The following is a 26,687-nucleotide window of genomic DNA, read 5'->3' as shown; positions in this document are numbered from 1 at the left end:
AGGAGGAAAACAAATTCAGTGACTCAGCACAGTCGCTTGATGCTTTTCGGCACAAACAATTGTTTTTGATGCACGGCCTTACTGGAGAGTGAAGATGCAGCACTGAATTTGGCATGGAGACAGTCAGGTCTGTACTGGCTTCTGTAATTTTCCAACCCACTTCACACCATTTTATCTCCAAGTTCAGACAATAGAACAGAGTCCCGGGGAAGGAATGAGCTCACATTAGGCAAATGAGGTTAAGAATAAGGTAATAACTTTTTGATTTCAACTCTAATCAACTTCCGCTGATCTGACGAGTGTGTGAAGATGAAGCCTGAGGCACCAGTTCAGTTTCATTAACTTTACTCATTAACTTGATTTACTTTTTAACAGAAAATGAGACCAGAGTGACAGCGGCATCTGATGTGTTTTTAGTTAGTCTATACAATTTGTAGATCTTCAACAAAAGAAGTTCAGGTTTTTAGTTTTTAACTGCATTCGTCAGTCTTCAGTGGTTTTTTAAAATCTTTCTCCAGCCATCCACCGACTCCTAAACTCATAAATGACCTTTGACTCCTTTCAGTCGATGCTGCGGTCAGTTTAAGTCTTTTGTCCAGAATACAGGTGACGTCATGCACCACTCCTGTCTGTTTAGGTAGCAGTACAGATCTTAAAGTATTGATTGGTATGTAGTATAAGTGTTGGCTCCTAATGAATAGTTCTTACAGCTCAACCACATAAGGGGGTCCCACTGGGACCCTTTTCGTGTTCCCCAATGAGTCACTAGTGTCTGTCCTGGTTTTCAGATAAAGGATTCTTGTCTTCATTTTTACTGGACTTTACATGTAAAGTATATACATATATATATGACTTAAGGGTCAAGAATGAAATTGCACGCTCAAAGTATGACACATTTTTCTTGTTGATTCATTGATTAGTTATTTTCTTTAAAATGGAAATAAAAACAATTTAAATGCTAAACTGAAACACAAAAATCCAAAGAATTATTTTACAATGACTTTAAAAGAACAAACTCAGGTGTTATTCCAGAGGACAAAAACAGCAAAAGAATCACTTAATGTGATGATATTTTTATACATTTATTGCAATCAATGGGCTGACGAGTTATTTAACAATAACGTGTGAATCTAAGAAAGCCAAGAAAATACTTGCATCAAATTATTTGATAATAATAACTGTTTTTGATTCATTCAAATGCTCAACTAATCAAATAATGGTTCAAGTTTTAATATTCAGCTGTTTTAAATTGTTAAAGCTAAAAACTTCCATCCTAATAACACCGATATCTTTGTGTTTATGTGTATCTGTGTGAAAAGTACTGTAGTCGACGACCATGCTACCAAATACATTCGATTTATTTTTAGAACAAAATGCTGCTGCTTCTCTCTTCTTCTTCTTCTTCTTCTTCTTCTTCTTCTTCTTCTTCTTCTTCTTCTTCTTCTTCTTCTTCTTCTTCTTCTTCTTCTTCTTCTTCTTCTTCTTCTTCTTCTTCTTCTTCTTCTACTTCTTTTGTCTGTCTGTCTGGTATCGTATTAGAGTTACACTCTGGCTTGTACATTTGAGAGTGGAGCTGTCCGTGGTGCTTAAGTCATTTTCAGCTTTGTGTCGTACTTTCTGACACACTGGCAGTTACTGAAGTTAAGCTCTGAAACGCCAGTCGTACGCTGTGGTTTCATCAGTTTTTAGTTAAAGTTTGTTCTGCACTTTAAAAATATCAACTTGCGAACAGGAATCACTCCCACAGGCTTACGTATTTTGGGAAAAAATGAGCTCAACTTCGTAATGAAATGCATCAGAGTCAGGCGGTCTAGAGCGAGCCACTGTTAGCTGTTGTCTTCAAATTCCTTGAACCCTCCTCTCACCATCCCCCTTGCCAAATGTGAATGTGGAACATGCTATCTGGAGCAGTGCAGTGGCTGGGCCTCGGTCGATCACTGCTCCGTTTTAGTCGCCTTTTAAACAGAGCGTTCTCGTTTTGGGAGTTCAGACGCGGATATTTATATCAAGCGGGTCAGCTGAGAAGGAACCAGAATGAGCAGAAACACTGAGTTCTGTCTGACAAATGACCTTCCCTTTCCTCTGGGCCTCGTGGTTATGAACAGCGTGGTGCGAGGAATGAGAGGGAGTGAAGAAGAGTTCACTTCCCGAGATCTTTAAGTTAACCAACAGAAGCGGGGCATATGACATCCTGTGTCTGCGCTGCCACCGGAGTTATTTTTGTCAAGAAATTGGATCATTGCAGATGTGTGACTCAGTTAACACTCAGAGGCTCCTGCTTGGCATCACTTTCCTAAATGTCACCATTTCTATCATCACGCCACATAACGCCACATCACGGGCAAAAGTTTAAGTTCAGGTTCAACACTTGTTCGTTGTTACAAAGCCTCACATCCATCATAAAGTGTCATGTACTATATTTATAGTTTTTAGCTCTACTGTCAACAAATCATTGACAAATCATCAACATATCAATCATAAACGCAACGCTGAGCCACACTGCTGCATTGATTGACATGTTCTTTCATAACACAGAACGTAGACATGGTAGTTTATCACACATTATTGTAAATACTTACTGGAGAACCAAATCTGTTTTCATCTGAAAATAGTCCTTAACAACTACGTTATTTACTCGTGTTTGAGTATTTTCTAAAAAAGCATGGCACCTGTCTTAACCCTTTGAATCAATAAATGATATACTGGCACATCAAAGAGATTAAAATATTACTTTTTACCACGTAGTAAATCAGCATGGACGATATTAGTGGCTGATTTGAGCTGATAACAGATCAGTTTTGACCTCTAGTTAGCTGATAAGTAAGAAAATGCAGAAAAAAAACATGTTTCAGTAAATTAGAAACTGTGTTACCATTAAAAAGATCAATATTTTGTTCACACGTCTTTCTTTTCTCAATTTCTTTTGATTATTTAATAACCCACCTCAAGAGGCACTTATCAACATTTTTATATTTTGTGAATATTTAAAGAAAGAGAGAAAAAGAAAACAAAGAACCATCATCAATATCTGACATTTTGTTTGACTCTTATAAATCCTTTATTGTGTTGTAAAATAATAATTACTGCCAAAATTGACTAAACCCTTACAAAAGATCAATAGATAAATGAATTGTGTTTTATAGCAAAGAAAGATCAGATTTACAGCTTTGACACTGACTGATTTGCAGATGAAGTCTTTTTTTAATCCCAAAGTCAGTTTTTTTTTTGTTGTGTAGTTAGTGAGTTGCATAAATCTGTAGCAGTGCTGCACCAATGATATCAACCACTTTGATGTTGAAAATCAGAGGCATATTACTAAGCTAGAGAGCCAAGTGATATGATAAGAAGCTGAGACGACTAATTAAGATTGATTCGGCCAAACAGAGAAAGCACAGGAGCCAGCGAGAGCAGTAAAGCTTTTGAGAAATGCAAGATATTTTAAAGTAAGTCAAAATTATCAGCGTGTGTGTGATATTTTCATGAGTCTCCTCTTTTTTTTCTGTGCATGAAATTCTCAAAATGCCTTCAGCTGAGTGTCACTTTTCATGACGGGATGATGCTTGGTCTCTGTCAGGGGCGCCGTTGAAATAAAAGCCACAGGGATGAATAGATGAGGGGCAACTTGGCTGAACATCGCACTCTTCAAAAGGACTCTTTAAACAAACACATTTAAGCTGAGGAACAGATGCTGGGCTGCCTGAGGAGGCTTAAGCTTCAGACTGTTTGTATCTCAGCGGATTCACTGAGACCTCCAGGCTGACTCACATCACTGGGTTGTAATTTTTCTGTAATAGCCTCATCATTTATTACAATTTACCTAACTCAGGGTTAAAAGGAGGATGCAGACCACAGTATGTGGTCCACAATGTAATTATTATACACTGAGATATATTTATCATCACTGGTGGGAAAAACCAGCGTCTGTTTTCTGTTTGCCAGCGTTTTAGAAATGAGGATTAACAGACTTTATTTTTAGTTTAGTTGCCTCAAAAAAGGCATATCAGCTTTTTCAGGGTTTCGGTTTTTACTTTAAAACCATCACCAGGAGCTTTTATACATCTTTTACGTCTTTTTCTGGAGAAACTGTCCACTTATACTTTCTAGATATGAGTGGATTTTGGAGTTAATGACACTTATTTTTGGAAATTCGGAAAAAGATTATCCCAATGACCACATAGTTCTTAGTTTAAAAATGAAATCTGTGGTGATATTTCACATTATTTATGAAGTTGACTTTCCGTAGAGTAATCTTGCCATTTGCTGTGTGAGTTTGTGATAGTTAAGCTTTAAAGAAAGCGTCAGATTAAAGAATTTTAATGTTTCCTTAACACACAGTGATACAAAATGATGTTTAAAGCCACCTCGGGTACATTTTTCAACTTTAAAAATATTCACATCACATTTTGTTTGTTGTTTGTTTGCAGAAAACAATCTAAAACCACAACAAGGAGGCAAGGATTTTCATATCCTACATATTGGAGACTTAGAAGGTATTAAGTTACTGCAGAACATCACAGCTAAACTTTAAGTCTTTTATGATTGACTTCACTTAAACCAGGAACGTTATCAGCATTTGAGACCATAGAATTAATACCTCAACTAAGCAGGACTGCATTATTGTAAAGACATTAATTCAAAAATACCTTGATTGAAAAAGAAAATGTATAAAAAAAAAAGAAAATGTCACAGCAGCAGTAGAAAACATTTTTAAAAAATCCAATAATGATACATTTTAGGTTTTCATTTTTTGAGATAATATGCTGTTTCTGAATGGCCTTCAACACACCATTGCCATTTCTGCACTACTGTATTTTATTATTTAATAGCCAACACAAGATTTATCGGCTTTGCTCTAATGTTGAGTCATGGCATGTTTTGTGTCACAGAAGCTGAACATTAAAGGCCGTTTCAACCTGTTTGAGCATCAAGGTCACGACACACACGTTCCTGTCCATTAGCTGTGCTTTGGGAGTGAAAGTGACCCTGTGATCTGAGAGACCTCCAGCCTGCAGCATCAGTGACAGCCTCTCTCAGACGCTCTGCATTGTTGATGTTCTCTGACGCTCGGTGGGGCGGACGGCAGCGTTTCAGACTCACTTAGAGCGTCTTTGTTGTTGTAGTATCACATTGTGCCAGTCTGCAGTGTCAGCGAGCAGTCACCCTGCAGGCAGCCACGAACAGCAGCTAATGCGGTCCTCTCTCTTCTGTTTCACCTGAGAAAAAAGGACATGAGGAGGTCAAAGGGACACTCTGTCTTTTCTCTTAATTCTCCTGAAAGTGGATTTACAAATTTATACCACAGTTGGCGTCTCCGGTGTCTGTATCCATGACGTTGCCTCAGTGTTGTGTGTTGTTGCTCTTGTCAGCGGCTTGAAAAGTATCAAAGCAAACTTGCAAATCATCGCTCACCCTCACAGCTTAGTCATCGCGCTGTGAAACCGGACGCATCTGTGGGCAGATCTTGCTGAAGTGTTAGATCCCCTCCTGACTGCTGTCAGCATGTTAATTTTTGGAGTTGTCCTATGAATATCAACAAAATCCCTCAGTCACTACCTCTCTCTCTCTCTCTCTCTCTCTCTCTCTCTCTCTCTCTCTCTCTCTCTCTCTCTCTCTCTCTCTCTCTCTCTCTCTCTCTCTCTCTCTCTCTCTCTCACTTCTTATGCAGGGGTCAGTTGAATATAAATCGTTTTTTTTCCGTCTCTCTGACATCAGTGCCGGTAACTGCAGTGTGTCTGCAGGGGGAACAAAAAAACATATGGTCGTCATTGTGTTGCCATGGTAACATCAACAGAGGGAGCCACATCCTCGAGTTTGTTTCAGTGATGCTTCCTGTGTGTTTTTAAAGGTGCAGTGTGTGAGATTTAGTGGCATCTAGGGAGAATCATATTCATAAGTATGTTTTTAATTAGTGTTTAATCACCTGAAAATTAAAATAGTTGTCTTTTCATTATCTTAGAATGAGCTCTTTATATCTACATAGGGAGCAGGTCGTCGTCCATGTTGCACCACTATATTTCTACAGTAGCCCAGAACTCTGTTTTTCGTGTTCATCGGTTCTCCTAAACGCTTTAGAAGTGGAGAGTGAAGGAAGGAGTATTAATTTGGTTACAATCTGCAACCTCACCACTAGATACCATGTAACCCTACACACTGGTCCTTTAAAATGTGTGATATTTATGAAGTTTATATACTATAATGTGAATATACATTTACTTTAAAGGTCATGTCACCATCGATTTTATTCTTCTCAACAACTTTTTATCTGATTTCTCCTCTTAAGCTGCTTGATTTTCTCTCTTTCCTCACAGAAAATCAATTTGCAACATTAATTTTGTTGTTGTTTTATATCTAAGATGCAAAGAAGTTGTTACCGTTGCGAAATTGTTACCTTGGACTCTCTGTTTCTGATTTATGTTGACACTAATTTCATTGTCTTTTCAACCATGGTCACTGCTGCTCATACCCACTAGATGAGGCAATTTCATTTATATACTGTAGCATGCGTCATACAGAGCGGTGATTCTGAGGGCTTAATAAGTTGCACTAAAGGATTAAATTGTGATAAGACAAGAAGAACAACAACTTAGAAAATATATTAACATCTTGGCTCCCTGTGTGTTTTTTAAAAAGCCAATCAAAAGTAAGACAAAGTAAGTTTATTCCTATAGCAACAAACATAGCAACAAACAACATGGCATTCAAGTGCTTTATATATAACTTAAAATAGGACTATATATAAAAAGACTCATAATAAGAATTAAAACAAGTAAAATAGAATATAAAAAATAAGCTAAAATTGAATAAAACTGAATCAAAAGGATAATTATAGTAACAATGCGGCGAGAGATATAAATGAACACTACAAAATGATGAGGTTTAAATAAAAGATAGTACCAAACAGAAAAGTTTTACCTTGATTTAAAAGAACTGAGAGTTGGAGACAAAATATGTGGATCTACTGTTTGGTTGTTCTGTTTATTCTACGTAAACCAGCAAAGCCAAAAAAGTTTTCAGAAAATGAGCCGCCCCAAGACTTTATCTTATATTCTTCTTTTTTAGGGTAATTTTGTAACATCTGTCCAGGGGCTACAGATTAAAAATAGCCTCTTGGCTAACTTGCAGCAATGATAATGTGCACTGTCCCTGTTAAATATAATCATGAGATTTTAAAACAAGTAAAATGGAATAGAATATAAAAATAATCCAAAATTGAATTAAACTTGATTAACAGAGTAATAAAAGTCACAGTGCAGCGAGACATATAAATGAACGGTATCAAATTATAAAGCCTTAATTTAAAAGCAGAGTTGGAGGAAAATCAAAGTTCAGTTACAGGCAGCAGTGAATGAGCAGGTTTTAAGTTTAATAGTCAGATTGGGACGTTGGGTAACACAGTCAGTATGGGAGGTTGTTCCAGGTAGTGGTAAAATTAAGCTTCCCTGTGATTTGTGTCGACACCACAACAGACAACAGACTTGTCAAGGTTTTCTTCAAGGTTTCATGTTGAGAAAGCTTGTCAGAAATCTCAGTGCAGCTAAATATTTTAAAATCAACAACTCTTTGTTTTTGTTTAATCTCTTGCAGCTGCATTTGAGTCCATTTGTATTTGCCTAGGAGCTTTTTAGGCGGAGGGGTAGTCCTGAGAAAAGACAGTTACAGTAATAAAATGACAACCTTCTCATGATGAATAAATCGATCTGCTTTTTGTTTTTTTCTTTTATTTGTGTTTGTATGATCTGAATGTTTAAAACAGTGACATTTCTTTATATGAAAAATGTCACTGATGAACACTTTGAATATAAAATGATTCAATTAAGCTCCTGCTTTTTCATCCGTTATAAGGTTTACGCTGTTTAGTTCAGTGAAAAATAAAACATTTCATGCTGAAGGCAAATAATAAGGTTTTGATTATCATCAGAGCTTATTATTGAGCGCTCCTTCTTCTGAGTCACAGATGGTCTATAAGAACTACGCTGATTACCTTATTAATATCATTGAAATGATTCTTCTTTTATTAGTTTTCTCCTTTTAATGTATGAAATTACTTTTCTTAGCATTTTCATTCACACTCTCAACCCGTCACAGTATCTGAAGCATCAGAGGTCCTTTATGGAAAAAAAATATGTTGACAGCCCAGATCCTCAAAAGGTGGCAAGTGCTGCAAACTCAGGGGATGCACTGACGGTCCCAGTGGATGGTGGAGTCACTGAGATCCCCCTATTATTAGACCGCTCTAATATTAGAGCGTGCATCTGTGCTGAAACAAAGGGGAATTAAAAGCTTAACATCACCTCTGAATGGAGAGAAATGCTGATGCATAATTATGTTGAATATGCATAAGAATGTAAGGCAATGTGCTAAACAGTGAAATTTGACATGAAATGACACAGAATACACTAGTCTTTAATACTGTATGTATACGGCACACACACACAAAAAAGCAATATTTGAACAGTGACATGTCCTGCTCAGTGCATTTCTTGGTTGCAACTGTTACATTTTTACACATTTATTTTATGGATGTGTAAAGAATTCATTATCAGATGTTATTAACTCTAAAATATCATCACCTGTATTCACCTGTAGTGTGCTCAAGGCTTTGATTTTAAACCTCAACCAACCGACATCAGTGACCTATTTCCTATTCCAACTTTACTTCTTGCGTTGATGCACAATTGGGTTTCTTGTCTCTATATTGGGATTGCCCCACATACAACACAGAATGCAGTGTAGTAAATCTCCCTGACTCAAAGAGGTTTTTTTCCAGATCAGGTTTGGATGGCATCCAGCAGGATATCTTCAGGCCAGACTGTCAAGCGTCTTGGCATCCAACCTTTAGCCCTTGATGGAGTTGGACATCTCACTTCTCGTGAACGACATTAACGTAATGTTTCAAATCTCCTCCTGCAGGACAGAGGACTCTCCACCACAGAAGTGATGTCCTAGACACTGTGGTGCTCGTCAACCCTTCACAAGAATCTATTGTATCAGAGGTAAGGTCGATATATTCAGAGATATGCTGTCGGTTGGATGTACATTTAGATATTGATGGTGTGATGTATAAAAGGGTGACCTGGCAGTTCATATGTGCAATTGAAGGAATATAAACTAAAACTAAAAAACCTCTTTTGTAGAAATAAATAAAATGCAGTATAAAATTGCCAAATTTATGATTTAAATCAGTATTTTCTGATCAAGAAAAACATAATTATTAATCTAGCCAGGCTCTCAATGTCAGTTTTTTCAATATTCTGACTGGTGATTTCTTTTGTGTCTGTTAGATTTGTCTGTACTTGATGCAGGACATTGGTTGCTAAATCTTGTTGACCTTGGCACAATTTAATTGCACTTTTCTTTCTCAGTGACACAGGTATTTATCTTTGTATCTTGGCAATGTTGTCTCTCCTTTAACTGTCCTCTGTCAACCCCTCTCCCTCTCTCTCTCTCTCTCTCTCTCTCTCTCTCTTTTTATGTGTGTGTGTGTGTCCTAGATCCAGTCTCTAGTCACAGACTCAGCAGGACACAAGCTTCTGGTCTTGAGTGGCCAGAGCTCAGATCACGGTGGCCTTCTTCTTCAAACTGGGGTTTTCACCTACCAGACCTTTTCAAATATCTTTGCTGATCCTGGGGTAAGTCAAATCTACTTACACTCAGCAACAACATTTTATACTGTAAAGTCTTAAAAGTATGTCAGTGGTTTGATAACGTTTGATATGAAGGGATAAATACTGCAGAGAGATGCATTTTAGGGATTTATTTGTTAGTGCTGTAGACAAAAAAAAAGACTTTTGTGAGAAATACAAACTCATCATTGAATATACATTTGGGAAAAGAAACTCAACTCTCTCTTTTACTATCACAGTTTTATTTCTTAATCTTTGTCTGTATAACACACGTCCATCCCATTGCTGCGTGTATCACTGACTGATGCGTCTGGGTTTGTCCCTCCTGCAGGTCAGTGAATTACTGGGAACAGCAGCCCCCAAGCAGCAGGCTACACTCACTGTATCCTGCCGCGGGGAGGTGGGCTGGAGCTCCCTGGGACAGCAGCAGACCCTGAGGGAGTTCCTGGAATACAAACTAAACCCTGAGCCTGTTCTCCCCAAGATGGAGGGCGTCTCGGAGTTCACAGAGTACATCTCTGAGACGGTTGACGTCCCTTCACCTTTTGACCTGCTGGAGCCACCTACCTCCGGAGGTTTCCTGAAACTTTCCAAGCCATGTTGCTACATCTTTCCCGGCGGACGAGGAGACTCTGCTCTCTTTGCTGTGAATGGCTTCAACATCCTTGTGGATGGAGGCTCTGAACGTAAATCCTGCTTCTGGAAGCTGGTCCGTCACCTGGACCGCATCGACTCGATTCTACTCACACACATTGGCGCTGACAATCTCCCAGGTATCAATGGGCTTCTTCAGAGGAAGATAGCAGAACAGGAGGAGGAGCAGTCTCAAGGCTCCATCAACTACAGCGACTGGATGAAAAACCTGATCTCTCCAGAAGTAGGTGTGGTGTTCTTCAACGTACCAGAGAAGCTACGTATGCCAGAATCTAACCTCAAAGTGAAACGCAGCATCGAAGAGGCCTCACTCACTTTGCAGCACCTTAACAAACTTGGAATCAAACCGGAGCCACTGTTTCGAGTGGTCAGCAACACTATCGAGCCCATTACTCTGTTCCACAAGATGGGAGTGGGCAAGTTAGACATGTACATTCTCAACCCGGTCAAAGACAGTAAAGAGATGCAATTTTTAATGCAAAAGTGGGCTGGCAACAGCAAGGCCAAAACTGGTATTGTGCTGCCCAATGGCAAAGAAGGAGAAATATCTGTGCCCTACCTGACATCGGTTACAGCCTTAGTTGTCTGGCTTCCCGCCAACCCTACAGAAAAGATTGTCAGAGTGCTGTTCCCTGGGAATGCACCACAAAACAAGATCCTGGAAGGGCTAGAGAAATTAAAGCACCTTGACTTCTTGCGCTATCCTGTAGCCACACAAAAGGACATTGCTGCAGGGGCTCCTCCCTCAGTTATAAAACAGACCAAGTTAAAACAAAGAACAGACAGCAAAGAGAGTCTTAAATCCTCTCCGAAGACTACTGCAAAGGTCTCCAAGAAAGAACCTGAAGGACAAGACGACGTGTCAGCCACCACAGAGGCAAAGAGTGACTCTGTGAAGGAAAATATATCAGAGAAAAAAGAGGAGAAAAAGCCTACCAAAACTATGAAATCTAAATCAGATGTGCCCGAGAAAAAGAAACTCCTGAAAGAAAAATCCATTAAAAAGCACTCCAAGGAAAGGGTGTCAAAAATGGATGAGAAAAAAGACAAAGAAAAGAAAGAGATCAAAAAAATCAAGAAAGACGACTCTAAAAAAGATGACAAGAAAGATGCTAAATCCAAAGAGGACAAAAAGAAGGACGCATCCAAACCTGAGCTGAGAAAAATCACAAAGCCTGACCTAAAACCACTTACACCCGAGGTCAGAAAGACATTACATAAAGCTAAAGTGTCAAGTAAAGCCAAGACTGGAAAAATCAAGGCAGCAAAGGCTGCTGAACCGAAGCCAGAAGAGCCGAAACCAGAAATTATTCAACCTGAACCAATACAAAATGGAGCTGTTGAGGGCACATCTGCTCCCTCCACACCTGAAGACCTCACCAAGGAATTTGAAGAAATTAAACAAGCTGAAGTTGTAGCTGTATCAGCAGAGGCAGACAGTAGTGAGGTTTCATTGGAGCCAACAGCACAAAGTGAAGAGAAGGAGGAAGCAGAAGAAGCGATATCTGAAATCCAACCTGAAACAAAGTCTCCTGAAAAAGAAGTATTAGCCTCCGAAGTCAAAGATGAAGATGAGGCTGCATATGAAGAAAAACACAAGAAGTTGACACAAGAGGCAGAAATAGAAGAGGCTCAAAAGTTTGAGGATGAGGGAGCCGCATCTCAGGAGGAAGAGGAGGAGGAAGAAGAACAGGCTCCAACTGCTGAAAGGAAAACACCAGAGGAAGAGGAGGAAGATATGGGTATCGGAGAGGAGGAAGATGAATCAAAATGGAAGGAGGAAAAAGACGATGGGCTTGACAGGAAACATGAGATTGAAGAAATGGAGAAATCAGAAATTCTTGCTGCTAAGATTGAGCCTCAAATGACTACATATAAGGAAGAGGAAGAAGAGGACGAGGCTGTGGAGAAAGCCGAACTGGAGGAGGTGGAAGACTTAGATGTGATAGCAGATGAAGAGATCAAAATCAAACCTGAAGATGCAGCTGAGGAACAAATGGTCACTGAGAGCACAGCCGCTGACTTTCTGACTACAGCTAAAGAAGAGGAGGAGGAAGAAGAGGAGGAAGGCTATCTGTCACACGTCGGAGGCGCCACAGCTCCCATAACCTCAGTGGCTCAAGGTGCCGTTGCAGCAGAACCTATTTCCTACATTCAAGATGAGACAATTCCCGGCTACTCTGAGACAGAGCAGACCATCTCTGACGAGGAGATTCACGAGGAGGCAGAGGAGCGGATACCTCACCTTCAATACGACGTTGGCACCTACGACATCTCTGTTCCAGATCAGACAGAATCATTCGTTAATATTCACGGCATGAGGGAGATGCAAGCTGCAGTTATGACAGAGAAAAGTTTTATTCCTGGTGTGCAGGAGCAAGTATCTGTGTTCACCAACATCATCACGGCTCCTCTGGCAGAAGAAGAGCATGTGTCCTCTGCAACGTCCATCACAGAGTATGACAAAATGTCCTCCTTCCCTACTTCTATCACTGAAGATCAATCTGTGGCATCTGTCACCACTCCTCAGGCTGAGGAACCAGCCAAAACCACTGTTCCTGTGTCAACGCCACTTGACGCTACCCAGGGCAAAGAGCAACCTCTCTCTGCAGGAACGCTTTCACCACCCTCTTTAGAAGATGACAAGCAACCCAAGACACCAGCTGATGACTTACAGCTTCCTATTGCAGAAGTGAAGATCGCTGGTAAGGGTGCTGATGCTCATGAGGAGGAGGAAGAAGAAGAGGAGGAAGAAGACCAAACTCCTAATGTTGACATTTCACTTGAAAAACTCCAAGAGGGCTATGCTTCATCACAAATATTACAGACAAAAGAGAAAGACATTGAAAAGCTTGCTGGCTCTGTATCTCTTGTTTTAAAGTCTGTGGAAGATATCAAACCAGTCCACCTACCAGTTGAAGAGGAGAATATAGATGCAGTTAAACCTAAAGATATTTCATCAGTTGTGCCTACTAGACCTTTTGGATCAGACTCAGTAACTTCAGAGAGTGAGGAGCGTTGCTATAGTCCGGATGATATCACTGTGAAAATGGCCTCCCCTACACAGTCCGGACCCCCAAGTGCAGCTCATTCCCCACTTCGTCAGTCACCAGTGGAAGAGAAGATGAAACCCTTCCCTGATTTGGAGCTGCAAAAGCAAAAGGAGCTCCCTGACGTTGTCTCCACAACTGAAGATAAAATAGTGAAGAAAGATGAAGCAGAGACAGAGAAACAAAAAGATGTTGACAAACAGAAAGCAGATCAGCTTGAGGCAGAAGTTTCAACATCTTTGGACAGAAAATTTGACAAGGACATAAAAGAAATTCCACTGATAAAAGAGGCAGAGAAAGACATTTCTCCAGCACCAAAAGACGAGGACAAACAGGCTGAAACCACATCTGTTGTTGCTTCATCTTTAACAGAAGTTCAGCCACCTGTGCTACCAACACCAGGAAAAATGGACGAAGAGAAAGAGAAAGAACCTAAAGTGCCTGAAAGTAAATTTCCAGAGAAGGACAGTAGTTTCCCGGATGATGATGATAACAAGAAAGATGATGATGATGATGATCATGATGATAAATCTGCAGTTAAAATCATCAAGGCAGAACAGGAAAAAGAGACAGAAAAGGACGATACCGTTGATATCAAACAAATCAAGGATGAGCAGAAACAGACATCTATCATCCAGGAAGATCTTTCTGCCGTTAAGTCCATCACGGATGAGAAAGCAGAGAAAGAGGCAGTAATAGATGACACCTCTGATATTAAACCTGTCAAAGAAGAGCAAATTGCAAGGGAGACTGTCAGCATTGATAAAGCCATTAAAGATGAACAAAAAGACTTTAAAATGGACGCCACTCCTGATGTTATAACTTCTAAAGAGGAAACTGTTGCTCCTGAGGACAAACAGATCAAAGATGAGCAAAAGGAAAAAGATACAAAACGAGATGACGATTTTGACCTCAAAACCAAAGATGACATTACGGAGATGGAGGATAAAAAGGAAGTTGTGTCTGATAGTAAGATTATGAAAGAGGAAGAGAAGAAAGAAGCAGAAAAGGACAGTACTTTTGATATTAGCGCTATAAAATCTGAAGAGAAGGAGATCGAAAAGGTCAGTGTCGCAGATGTCAAGCCCGTCAAAGACGAGATGGAGAAAGAGGCAAAGGGGGATGATACCTCTGTTACTAAGCCTATTGAAGATGAGAAGAAAAAAGAGATAGAAAAGGATGAAACATCTGATATCAAACTGATCAAAGAGAAAGAAGAGAAAGAGGTAGAAAAGATTGATACTGCTGGTACCAAACCCATCACGGATGAGCAGAAGGAAAAGGAGAAAGAGGTGGGTGATACCACTGTTGCTAAACTCACCAAAGAAGAAGAAGAAGAAGTGATTATTAAGGATGATACATCTGCTCTTGAACACACTGTGGTAGAAGAAAAGGAGCAAGAGATAAGTAAAGATGCTATCTCAACAATTACCCTCAATGAGGTGGAAGAAAAGGATGTAACGACGAGTAAAGATGAGATTCTTGCTGTCAAGCCAACAACAGAGCAAGAAAAGGAGAAAGAGAAAGATGATAGCATGGACACCAAACAAGCCAAAGAAGAGGACAAAGATGTGATGACAAGTAAAGAGGATGTGCACGCCTTCAAAACTAGTATAGAAGAAGACAATAAGGATGACACAAGTAAAGATGTCGCAGCTGCTATTGAACTCACAAAGACAGAGGAAAAAGATGTTCTTCCAAGTAAGGAAGATACTTCTGCTGTTAAACCATCAGTCGGCGAAGAAAAGGAAGAAGAGGAAAGTAAAGATGATACTTCTGCCATGAAACTGACCAAGGTAGAAGAAAAAGATGTTCTTCCAAGTAAAGAAGATACTTCTACTGTTACACCAACAGGCATTAAAGAAAAAGAAGAAGAGGAAAGTAAAGATGATTTCTCTGCTATCAAACTTACCAAGACAGAGGAAAAAGATGTTCTTCCAATTATGGAAGATACTTCTACTGTTACACCAACAATCATTAAAGAAAAAGAAGAAGAAGAAAGTAAAGATGATACTTTTGCTATCGAACTGTCCAAGGTAGAAGAAGAAGATGTTCTTCCAAGTAAGGAAGATACTTCTGCTGTTACACCAACAGTCTTTAAAGAAAAGGAAGGAGAGGAAAGTAAAGATGATACTTATGCTATTGAACTGTCCAAGGCAGAAGAAAAAGATATTCTTCCAAGTAAGGAAGATACTTCTGCTGTTAAACCAACAGTCAGCAAAGAAAAAGAAGAGGAGGAAAGTAAAGATGATACTTTTGCCATTAAACTGACCAAGGCAGAAGAAAAAGATCTTCCAAGTAAGGAAGATACTTCTGCTATTAAACCAACCATCAGTGAAGAAAAGGAACAAGAGCAAAGTAAAGATGATACTTCTGCTGTTACACCAACAGTCATTAGAGAAAAAGAAGAAGAGGAAAGTAAAGATGATACTTCTGCCATCAAACTGACCAAGGTAGAAGAAAAAGATCTTCCAAGTAAGGAAGATACTTCTGCTATTAAACCAGCAGTCGGTGAAGAAAAGGAACAAGAGAAAAGTAAGGAAGATACTTCTGCCATAAAACTGACCAAGGTAGAAGAAAAAGATATTCTTCCAAGTAAGGAAGATACTTCTGCTGTTAAACCAGCAGTCATTAAAGAAAAGGAAGAAGAGGAAAGTAAAGATGATACTTCTGCCATCAAACTGACCAAGACAGAGGAAAAAGATGTTCTTCCAACTAAGGAAGATACTTCTGCTATTAAACCAACAGTAGACAAAGAAAAAGAAGAAGAGGAAAGTAAAGATGATACTTCTGCTATCAAACTGACAAAGGTAGAAGAAAAAGATGTTCTTCCAAGTAAGGAAGATACTTCTGCTGTTAAACCAGCAGTCATTAAAGAAAAAGAAGAAGATGAAAGTAAAGATGATACTTCTGCATCTAAACTTACCAAGACAGAGGAAAAAGATGTTTCTCCAAGTAAGGAAGATACTTCTGCTATTAAAACAGCAGTCAGCGAAGTAAAAGAAGAAGAAGAAAGTAAAGATGATACTTCTACCATTAAACTGACCAAGGTAGAAGAAAAAGATGTTCTTCCAAGTAAAGAAGAAACTTCTGCTGTTACACCAACAGTCATTAAAGAAAAAGAAGAAGAGGAAAGTAAAGATGATGCTTCTGCATCTAAACTTACCAAGACAGAGGAAAAAGATGTTTCTCCAAGTAAGGAAGATATTTCTGCTATTAAACCAACCATCAGTGAAGAAAAGGAACAAGAGAAAAGTAAGGAAGATACTTCTGCCATCACACCGACCAAGGTAGAAGAAAAAGATGTTTCTCCAAGTAAGGAAGATACTTCTGCTATTAAACCAGCAGTCAGCGAAGTAAAAGAAGAAGAGGAAAGTAAAGATGATACTTCTGCCATTAAACTGACCAAGGTAGAAGAAAAAGATGTTCTTCCAAGTAAGGAAGATACTTCTACTGTTACACCAACAGGCATTAAAGAAAAGGAAGAAGAGGAAAGTAAAGATGATTTCTCTGCTATCAAACTTACCAAGACAGAGGAAAAAGATGTTCTTCCAATTAAGGAAGATACTTCTGCTCTTAAACCAACAGTCGGGGAGGAAAAGGTGCAAGAGGAAAGTAAAGATGATACTTCTGCCACCAAAATGACCAAGATGGATGAAGAGCCTATAATAGTATCTAAAGCTGGTGATTTCTCTGCTCCACCGACCAAGGTGGAAGAAAAAGAGCCGCTTAAGGATGCTGCCAAACCAGTCACTGAATCAGACAAGGATCAAGAGGCAAGTAAAGACGTTATTTCTGCTGTCAAACTCATCCAGATGGAGAAAGAAGATGTAATGATGAGTGAAGATCTGTCCGCTGTCAAAATATCTGATGATAAACTGAGCATGAAGGATGATATCTCTGTTGTTAAACCCACCACACAAGACGAGAAGGAGACAGAAATCTATAAAGATATTTGTGCTGTCAAATCAACGACTGAAGAAAAAGACAAAGCAGTGGATAAGGAGGAAACCATCACTGTCAAACCATCCAAGGAGGAAGAAGTCACAATTCAGGATCATAGTGTTGCTATCAAATCCATTGATGAGGAAAAAGACAAAGAAACAATTAAGGATGAAATTCCTGATATCAAACCTGCCAAGGAGGAGGAAAGCAAAGACATCATTGGAGTAAAACCAATCACTGATGAGGAGAAGACTGAATTGAAAGACGTTACATCCGATGTAAAACTCATCAAGAAGGAGGCAGAAGAAACACAGAAGGATGAAACTCATGATAAACAGCTTGAGGTTAAAGATGAAAAACTGGAAAAGGAGAAAGAAAAGAGTGATATTTCCGAGTCTCTGTCCATTAAGCAGCAGAAGGAAAAGGATGTAGAAGATACTTCTGTCAAAACCACAAAGGATGACCAGGAAGTGATAAAAAGTGACATTTATGACAAAGAGGTTGTAACACCAGAGGCAAAAGAGACAGAAAAAGGTGACACCTCTGACTACAAACTGATTTTGGAAGAAGTTAAAAAGAAAGAGACTGAAAAAGATGACACAAAAACTGATGAGCATCCCATGGATGTGAAAGAGAAAGAGCATAAAGTTGAAACCGTTGCAGAGGAAATGAAAGATGTGGTCAGGCAGAGCAGTGATGAAGCCAAATCCATCAAAGAAGAAGACAAAGGAGAGCCTAAAGCTGGTGTATGTGGCACAGACTCCATTTTAGGACAGGAGACAGATAAAGAAATGTACACTCCCTCATACAGCACTAAAGATGAGATTAAAGGGAAAGACGATTATCCTTTTGAGTCCGAATTGAAGACGAGTGATAAAAAAGGTAAAAAGGTAGATCTTCCTGTAGCTCAGACCTTGGAGGAGGAAAAGACTAAAAAGGATCATATTGGTGAGATTAGTGATAAGCATACACATGAAGAAACCTCTGATAAGCTTACTGGAGCTCAGAAAGATCAGGAAACGTCTGGGGCTGCATCAGTAGAAATGCAGAAAGACTCTTCTGTAACAGCACCTGAAGACCTGAAACCAGAGAAAGATGGCACGTGTGTGACTCTCTGTGAGAAAAAAGAAGACAAAGAAGCTAAGGTCATTGTTAGTCAAGATGAGAAGACTGAGAAAGAAAAAGATGACGCACATGTTGCCGAACTGAGCAAAGAACAGAAAATGGAAAAAGAACAAGAAAAAGAGTATGAAACTGAAGATATCAAAGACGAAAAGACAAAATCAGAACTGGATGAAAAAGTAATTAAAGAAAGTGCCATTTCTGACATGAAGACAGAGGAGGTCAGTGAGAAAGAAAAGTATGACTCCTCCGATGCCAAGGAGGAGAAATGGGAGAGAGAGGAGCTACAAGAGAAAGACCTTGACAAAACCATTAAACAACCTGCACAGACAATAACAGGAGAAGCAGCAATGGCATCCAAGTCTGACTACAAGCCTGCATTTGTGGTTCATTCCTCCGATGAAGACAGGGAAGAAGAGGAGGAGGAGTACATTTGTATGGGAGGGGCGGGCTCCAGACCTTTGTCAGTGGAGCCGAGAAAATCAGACCATGATATCTCCTCTGCAGGCCTGCCTCCACCACAAACTCCACAGACAAGTGAGCCAACTAAAGAGTTAACACCTGGACAGACCACAGTAATCATACCTACACTTACAATGCAGGAGCCATCTATTGATGAAGACGTCAAAGAGCTTGGAAAAGAAGAATCCAGAATCGCACCTGTAGTAGACAAAGATGTTTTGAAAACTGAAACCATAGCTACACCTCTCACCAAGCTGGAGCCATCCGTTGATATCATCACATCAAAAGAAGAAGCTACCTCTATCACAAAACAAGAACTAGCTTCTGATGTCGTAGCCGCAAAAGCAGAACCGATGTCAGACTCAGCTGAGAAAAAGCCTGTGATGTCAGCAGTACCGAGCACTGACAGTCAAACCAGAAGCTGTACACTTTCATGCACTGAGAGCCAGTCCAGCGTGGAGGAAACACAACAGACACCGTCTCAGATGAGCTCAGGAGTCACTCCTAAAGAAAAGACGAAGCTGGATGAGAAACCAGGCAAGGAAGCAGAGAGGGAGATGGAGGGAGAACGAGAGGTGGCTTCTCCAGGATTATCACAGCCTTGCTCATATTTTACGTTGGATAAGGAATCTGAGGATGCCGGCCATGTTGATGTTGTAAAATCAGACTCTGCGAAAAAGGAGAGTGGTGATAAAATAACATCAGAGAAGGAGACTGGCATTGGAAGCCCGCAAGACGAACCGCAAACCTTTGGTGCATCTAAATACGATCCATATGAAAAACCCATCCCCAGAGATCACGATTTGGACTCAAGAGAAGAAAGTGAGGTTTCTCTTGGTTTTGATCATGCTTCAGACTTTGGTATTGATGATAACAGGAGGACAAGCCAGACAGAAGACGGAGATGCCCTGTTCCTCCTGGACGATCATTACAAAGAAGAGCCACTATCCTTCAGCAGAGTCGACTACAGCCCAGTCTCTCTCACAGAGAGTGAAAGAAGCAGCCACCACAGTCCAAGTGCCTTCCCAAAATATGAAGACAGAGAGAAAGGCCAAGAGGAAGAGAGTGAGAGAGAAGAAAGACCAGATACACCTTACGTGGACAAGAGGTTTTCGTCCATAGACATGCAAGACAACAAAATGTCCCTAGCAGCAGAGCCCTTTTCTAGTCCAAAAGAGGACAAACCGGAAAAATCAGAGAAAGAGAAAGAGGACATGATAGAAGGTGCTTCAGCAGCCTTTCCAACAGGAGAAAGTGAGCACGTTTCTACAAGTGCCACTACTCATTCAACAGGCCTATCATTAAGACAAGAAACACACTCTCCCTCATGGAGCCAATCTCCAGATCTTACTGCTCAAGCTTCAGCTTCTCCTGTAGCTTTTGGAGAGTTCACAGAAAAGAAAGCAGCAGAAAAAGAGAAGGAAAAATCTGCTGAGTCACTGAAGGACAAGAAAGAGTCCTCTGATCATGAAAAAGAGGGCTCTCCATCTGGTCGGCACTCACCGGCAGAAAAAGACATTTTACCCCAACAGGCATCATCTTGTGAACGTGAAGAAGCAGCGAGTGAATCGAGAACAGCCCCTGACGCCACATTTGTAGGACGTGACATTGATGATAATGTCCTTGCTTCTGACAATAGTCAAATAAGCAGCTCTGCCACTTGTAAATCCATGTTAGACTTCCCTGAAGGAAAAGAGAGCCTCATAGATAAAAGGTTACTTGTAGAGGGGGAAGACTTCAATGTTGATGAGGATGACGACGAAGATGAGGACGAGGAGGAAGAAGAAGAAGAAGAAGAGTTAAGTGATGTAGATATGGAGAAAGGTGCCAGAGAGCAGTCTGAAAAAGAAATGTGCAGACGTAGCACAGATGAGGGTGCTACGTTAGCAGAGCTAGAGGACTCCAATAAACAATCTCCTGAATCAAGTTTCCTTAAAGGGGAAACCATCTGTACAGCAACACCCGAGGACGCCTCAGCTTCTAAAGTCACAGACAAGCAGGATTTGAGTAAAACATCCCCATCTCCTGAAACAAAGCCTCTTGAAAAGGAAGATAAAGATAAAAGTGCTTCAGGTGATGCAACAACATCCAAACTTCCTGAGACAAAGAGTGAAGATTCAAGCAAAACATCTCCAAGTGCTCTCAAAATGGACGACATCTGTTTGGCTCCATCGGAAGCGCCGAAACCTCCTGAAACAAAGAAAGTAGATGACAAAAAGGACGACAGCTGTTTGGTTCTATCGGAAGCGCCGAAACCTCCTGAAACAAAGAAAGTAGATGACAAAAAGGACGACAGCTGTTTGGTTCTATCAGAAGCACCAAAACTTCCTGAAACAAAGAAAGTAGATGACAAAATGGACGACATCTGTTTGGCTCCATCGGAAGCGCCGAAACCTCCTGAAACAAAGAAAGTAGATGACAAAAAGGACGACAGCTGTTTGGTTCTATCAGAAGCACCAAAACTTCCTGAAACAAAGAAAGTAGATGACAAAAAGGACGACATCTGTTTGGTTCTATCAGAAGCACCAAAACTTCCTGAAACAAAGAAAGTAGATGACAAAAAGGACGACAGCTGTTTGGTTCTATCAGAAGCACCAAAACCTACTGAAACAAAGAAAGCAGATGAAAAAGAAGCAACACATTTGTCTCTTGAACCAACAACAACGAGAAGGTTATCATTTGTCGAGGATGTCACCTCTTCTGTAGTAGAAGTGACAAAGAAAGGAGATGAAGGCCAAACGACTCTATCACCAGAACCAAGCTTTTTGACTAAGGAACCTTCTCAAGCAATGGCCACAAGCAGCTTGACAGGCAGTTCTGTCCCATCTGACCATGCAGAGTCCTCATCCAAGCCCACATCTAGTCCCTCCCCTCCAATGACAGGAGGATATGCTGATATCGGACAGAGCAGATCTGGAGGATATCCTGATATTCAGTTTTACAGTGAGGACAGTCAAGTAGGATCAAAGGATGATAAGAAAGAAACCTTTGTGCTTTCAGATGCCTCCCAGGTATCCAAGTTAAGCGATGATAAATATTACCAAAGAGACATCCAAGAAGAACATGTGGATGAGAGGCAGACCGCAGAAGTCACCACAAAACATGAGGAAACTACCTCATTAGCTTGCACATACACAGCCTTGACATACTCTTCTTCAACATATTCCTCAACATCTTACAGCCACTCATCATCTGCCTCAACTTCTGTCCCTTTAAGCCAACAGTTTGGAGACAAAGTTGAAATGTTCACATCAATATCGAGCTCTTCGTCAAAAAAGGAGCCATCGTTCATGACTGAGTCTACAAGCTCAGGCTCTGGAGGCCTTCAGAGAGACGAGTACATGGAGGTGACGATGAAGCCTGCCACTAAAGTGTCTTTACCGAGTCAGTTTGACGAGACCAAACCGTCATCTCCAGTCTTGTCTACCACTGCCAGACAAACTGCGGATCAAAGCGGTTCTGCTAAGCCAGAAACGGACACAAAGTCAACCACTGATAGTTTTTATATGCTAGAAACTAAGATTTCTACAACCACTGCAGCATCATCTCTACAAAGTACCGAACCAGTGGCACCACTGGCAGAGAGTTTATCCACGTTAGAGTCTCACTTTGATGTCTCTCCCCTCCAAAGGGCTGACTCCTCTGACAGGGGGTCCCAAAGCTCAGGAGAAGACGAAATGGAGGACAGCACCCTACCATGTCGTATTGAATGTGATAAAATCAAAATGGCTGAACGAAAAGAGACTGAGTCTTGTGTGGTAGAAAGCACCACACACACCACAGAGACAAAGACCGTCACCATGACCTCTACCACCATTGTGTCTGAATCTGAAGAGGTGATGCAAACAACTCAACAGACAGCCTCAGTTACTTCACCATGTGATAGTGGAGCTAGGGAAACCTCATGTGCCATAGCAGACCTGCCCAAAACAGAAGAAGACAAAGAGAAAAAGGAGAAGACACCTGAAGTAAAAGAGGAGAAGACAAGCGGAGCTATTGCACCTCTTAAGGAAGATACAAAGGTGTCAGAAAAAGAAACAAGTGAAAAAGATGAAAAGAAGGAGACTACAAAATACACTGAAGTCAAGCAGAAAATTGAAACTAAACTGGAAGAAAAGATGTGCAAAGAAAGCACAGAAGAGAAGAAAACAACAACTGATACCAAGATGAGTGAAAAAGTAGAGGTTGGAAAGAAAGGAGAAGCAGAAAAAGTAGAAGAGAAAAGTTTGTTGGACACACCACCAGAGAGATTAGATGTAAGGAGAAGGAGTAGTATATCTGATTGGGAGCTACTACAGAGGCCTGATGATTGTCCAAGTGCCCCGCCACCAGGTTATGGTGATGATGATGAGGATGATGAGGATGATGAAGAGGAAGCAATGGAAGCAATGGAATGGATGGTCAGTGTCCACGGCACCTCCACACAAGAGACATATCACACAGACATATCAAGCAAACGAGATGTAAAGGCTGATCGTCCCTCCGACTTGCCTGCCGGAGCCACCTCCTCCTCTTCCTCCCCTCCCGGTTACTCCTCCTGTGAATACAAACATCGCAAAGGAGAACTGTCTCCATCCTTCATCAACCCAAGTCCCCATCAGCTCTCCAGTGACGAGGGCGAGGAGGGCGGCCGTAGCGACCACTCCCAGGAAGAAGACGAGGACGAGCAAGGGCAACACTCTGTGAAAAGGAGGTCGCACAAGCAGAGGCGCCACCACTCTCCGAGTTACCATGGAGACGCCGGACAGGGGCCACAACAGCCGTCCGGTGCCACATCATCTGGACTGGGTGTGACGTTAGCTGGAGAGGAAACACCACCAACATCGGTAAGCGAGTCGTTACCTTCACAGTCGGACTCTGACGTCCCTCCAGAAACCGAGGAGTGTCCGTCAATAACAGCCGAAGGAAATCTGGACTCAGACGAAGACGCTGAACATCTGCCGGTGGACAAATTGTCTGCTTCTGGAGCTGGAGGGGGCCACCATCCCTCATCACCGAAGTCATCTCAGAGGACTCACGATCCCCTCCCCACCCCAATGAAGGACCCTCTTCCGCACCCTCCCCACCCAGATGTGTGCATGGTAGATCCAGAGGCTCTCCTCAATGACCACAGCAGCACGGAGAAACTTCTCAAGAAAGAGCACAAGACCACCAAGGGACTCAGAAAGGGTAAACCCAAGTCTGCCTCTCCTGCTCGAAAGGGAGAAGCCAGGAAGAGGTCCTCCACTCCGGTGAAGCAGACTTCTAAGGACTCCGCCTCGCCTCGATCAGCCTCCCTCAGGAGGAAGGACACTGACAGAAGCTCCAGATTGATCAAGATGTCCGAGACCCAAGGTTCAAGGAGTGAGCTCCTCAACCCCGGGAAAGGCTTGGTCAATGGAGTGAAGAGCAGTTCAGGTTTGTTCATATCTTCACATCTTACATCAAGATTTTAAATGCAACGTAATTCAAGATAATCCCTGGGTGCTTTGAAACTGTAACACAAGGTTAAATCAGGTGAAGCAGTCAAAAGAGAGACCCTGAGTTTTTAAGCTATTTATGAAACATTTACAGTTCTTTTATAATCCATATTTCAAGAATGTTCTGTCTATTTGCATGTTATTGTTAAGTGCAGGCATATTGCAGAAATTGTGTGGTTATTAGAGGTGGTACAATGATGTGTTGCACATTAGAAAGCATAACAAGTGTATCAAGTAAAGGAAGCAGCAGCATGTTATGTAGGATGATGGATATGGAGTACAGACATGATTCTATAAAGGTGTTATGATAGATTGTAGTCATAATTTGAAGAATAATTTATTAATTGTAAATAATTTAGTGAACAGGATGTAATTTGCTCAGTTGAGAAGGGAGTGGCTCAAGTTCTTTGCTTCTGCTGTGAAATTTTAAGGGAAATTTCAGTACTTTTCAGTACTAATGCTGGTTTACGATGTCCTCTAGGTAACAACTCACAGAAAACTGGTTCTGCCGTCCCTCCTGGACCACCCGTCTATGTCGACCTGGCCTACGTGCCCAACCACTGCAGTGCAAAGAATGTGGACCAAGAATTCTTCAAGAGAGTGCGAGCTTCGTACTACGTGGTGAGCGGGAACGACCCGAGCAGCGGGGAGCCCAGCCGTGGAGTCCTAGACGCCCTGCTGGAGGGCAAAGCTCAGTGGGGCTCCAATTTACAGGTATTTACCTCCGTCTCTATCAGCCTGCCTTCATCTCTCATTTTCTTTGTATTCTTATCGCTGTACTCAATACACATTCATACATGGGACAATATGAAGTTCACTTAGTCTGTCATGATAAGCTCTGGTCATCTGGTCAGCAGCAAAATTGTGTTGATAATCAGAAGCAGGAGAGGAATTGTTCTGCTAACAAAGCTAACAGGTTTCATAATAATAAAGAGTTTTAAGTGCAACAAACACCCCATAATACAAAACCTGAACCTTGTGGATGGTCTACAGCAGCTGAAGATCACATCAATTTTCACTCCTGTCTGTAAAGAGAAAGTAAATAAAGCTCAAATGAGCAGATTATACAAACTGAAATGTGGACATAAGGTATTAAATGTAGGTTACTCAGCCCGATTCAGCAAATTGTGATTTCTGACGCTCTACATGCATAATGTGGATTAGACCGGGAACATTGTCTGATGTCCAGCTACCATGCAGCTGTCTGCACAATCCTAAAATCTCTAATCCAGTAGGACACCTCTGTGCGGAGATCAAACTTTTGTGCAGAATAATAGATTCAAAGATGAACACGGAGAATATCTGAATACTGGAATAAAACTTCCAACACATTATTGGACTGAAATTTTTTTTAAATCCAAAACCGAATCTTGAATAAACTAGACTTTTAAAAACACAGGCTGGTTTCAACGCAAAATGAAAGTTCTAGTTCTTACTTTTCATCATGGTGAACAGTCCTGATTTAACATTATCGTCTAACACTGTACAGTAGATTCATGGAAGATAAATTCTTAAAGGACCTGTTAGACATTTTTGGGGAAATGCACTTATTTGCTGTCACTGTGCCTGGACAAAAATAGATTTGCACATAACCGCAATTTGTTGTTTTTGACTTAACTATGTGTGCAAAATACATAGTTAAATAATGAGCTTCAGAGAGCTAGTAAGTGGATTTTGTTACCTATGGACAGAGCCAGGATAGCTGTTTCCCCATGTTCATGGTCTTTATGCTAAGCTAAGCTCATAGCCTGCTGGCTGTAGTCATGTATTTACCTGACAGATTTGAGAGTGGCATCGATCATCTCATTACTGAATTTTGTATCACCTGCTGTCTTCAACATGCTTACTTTCTCTCTACAATCTCCCCTCTCATGCTGTCTTCTCCTGTCCCCTTCAGGTGACTCTTATCCCGACCCACGACACGGAGGTGACCAGGGACTGGTACCAGCAGACCCACGAGAGGCAGCAGGACCTGAACATCATGGTCCTTGCCTCCAGCAGCACCGTAGTCATGCAGGACGAGTCTTTCCCTGCCTGCAAGATCGAGTTCTGAGCTTCACGAGCTCTGCTGTGCTACCCCCCCTCTTCCCTCCTCCTCCTCCTCCTATCCTCCCCCTCCCCGTCATCTGTTCACACTAGAGGTAGAGCGAGAGCGAACAGCACTCTCTGCCTCTTCAAAGCTTGTCGCTCTCCCATGATACCAGTCTCAAACGCATTTGCTGCAGCTATCGAAACACTAGATTCTGTTAGCTGAAATCAAAACTCTGGGTTTTTTTTAAGCTTTTCTGTGACAGTGGGGTTATCATGCAAATAATAACATACATTTTTGTTTGTTCTCTTATGTGAAGCTACATCTACCCTAATGCATATGT

General features: G+C 41.0%; 1 protein-coding gene across 1 annotated transcript in view; it reads left to right on the top strand.

Moving 5' to 3' along the window:
- The window catches only part of LOC133981942 (microtubule-associated protein futsch-like), an 80,259-nt gene extending 53,891 nt beyond the window's left edge, over positions 1-26,368 (top strand). Inside the window, exons 3-11 of the mRNA XM_062420822.1 lie at positions 8,911-8,993; positions 9,492-9,629; positions 9,955-11,716; positions 11,891-13,774; positions 13,865-19,873; positions 19,979-20,110; positions 20,234-24,247; positions 24,797-25,029; positions 26,213-26,368. Of these exons, the coding sequence (XP_062276806.1) occupies positions 8,911-8,993; positions 9,492-9,629; positions 9,955-11,716; positions 11,891-13,774; positions 13,865-19,873; positions 19,979-20,110; positions 20,234-24,247; positions 24,797-25,029; positions 26,213-26,368 (14,411 nt within the window). The remainder of the gene's footprint in view (positions 1-8,910; positions 8,994-9,491; positions 9,630-9,954; positions 11,717-11,890; positions 13,775-13,864; positions 19,874-19,978; positions 20,111-20,233; positions 24,248-24,796; positions 25,030-26,212) is intronic.
- The last annotated feature ends 319 nt before the right edge of the window (positions 26,369-26,687 follow it).

This window comes from Scomber scombrus, chromosome 6, assembly GCF_963691925.1.
Source record: "Scomber scombrus chromosome 6, fScoSco1.1, whole genome shotgun sequence".
NCBI lineage: Eukaryota > Metazoa > Chordata > Actinopteri > Scombriformes > Scombridae > Scomber > Scomber scombrus.
The sequence above is the reverse complement of the archived record's forward strand: the minus strand, read 5'-3'. Positions and strand labels throughout refer to the sequence as shown.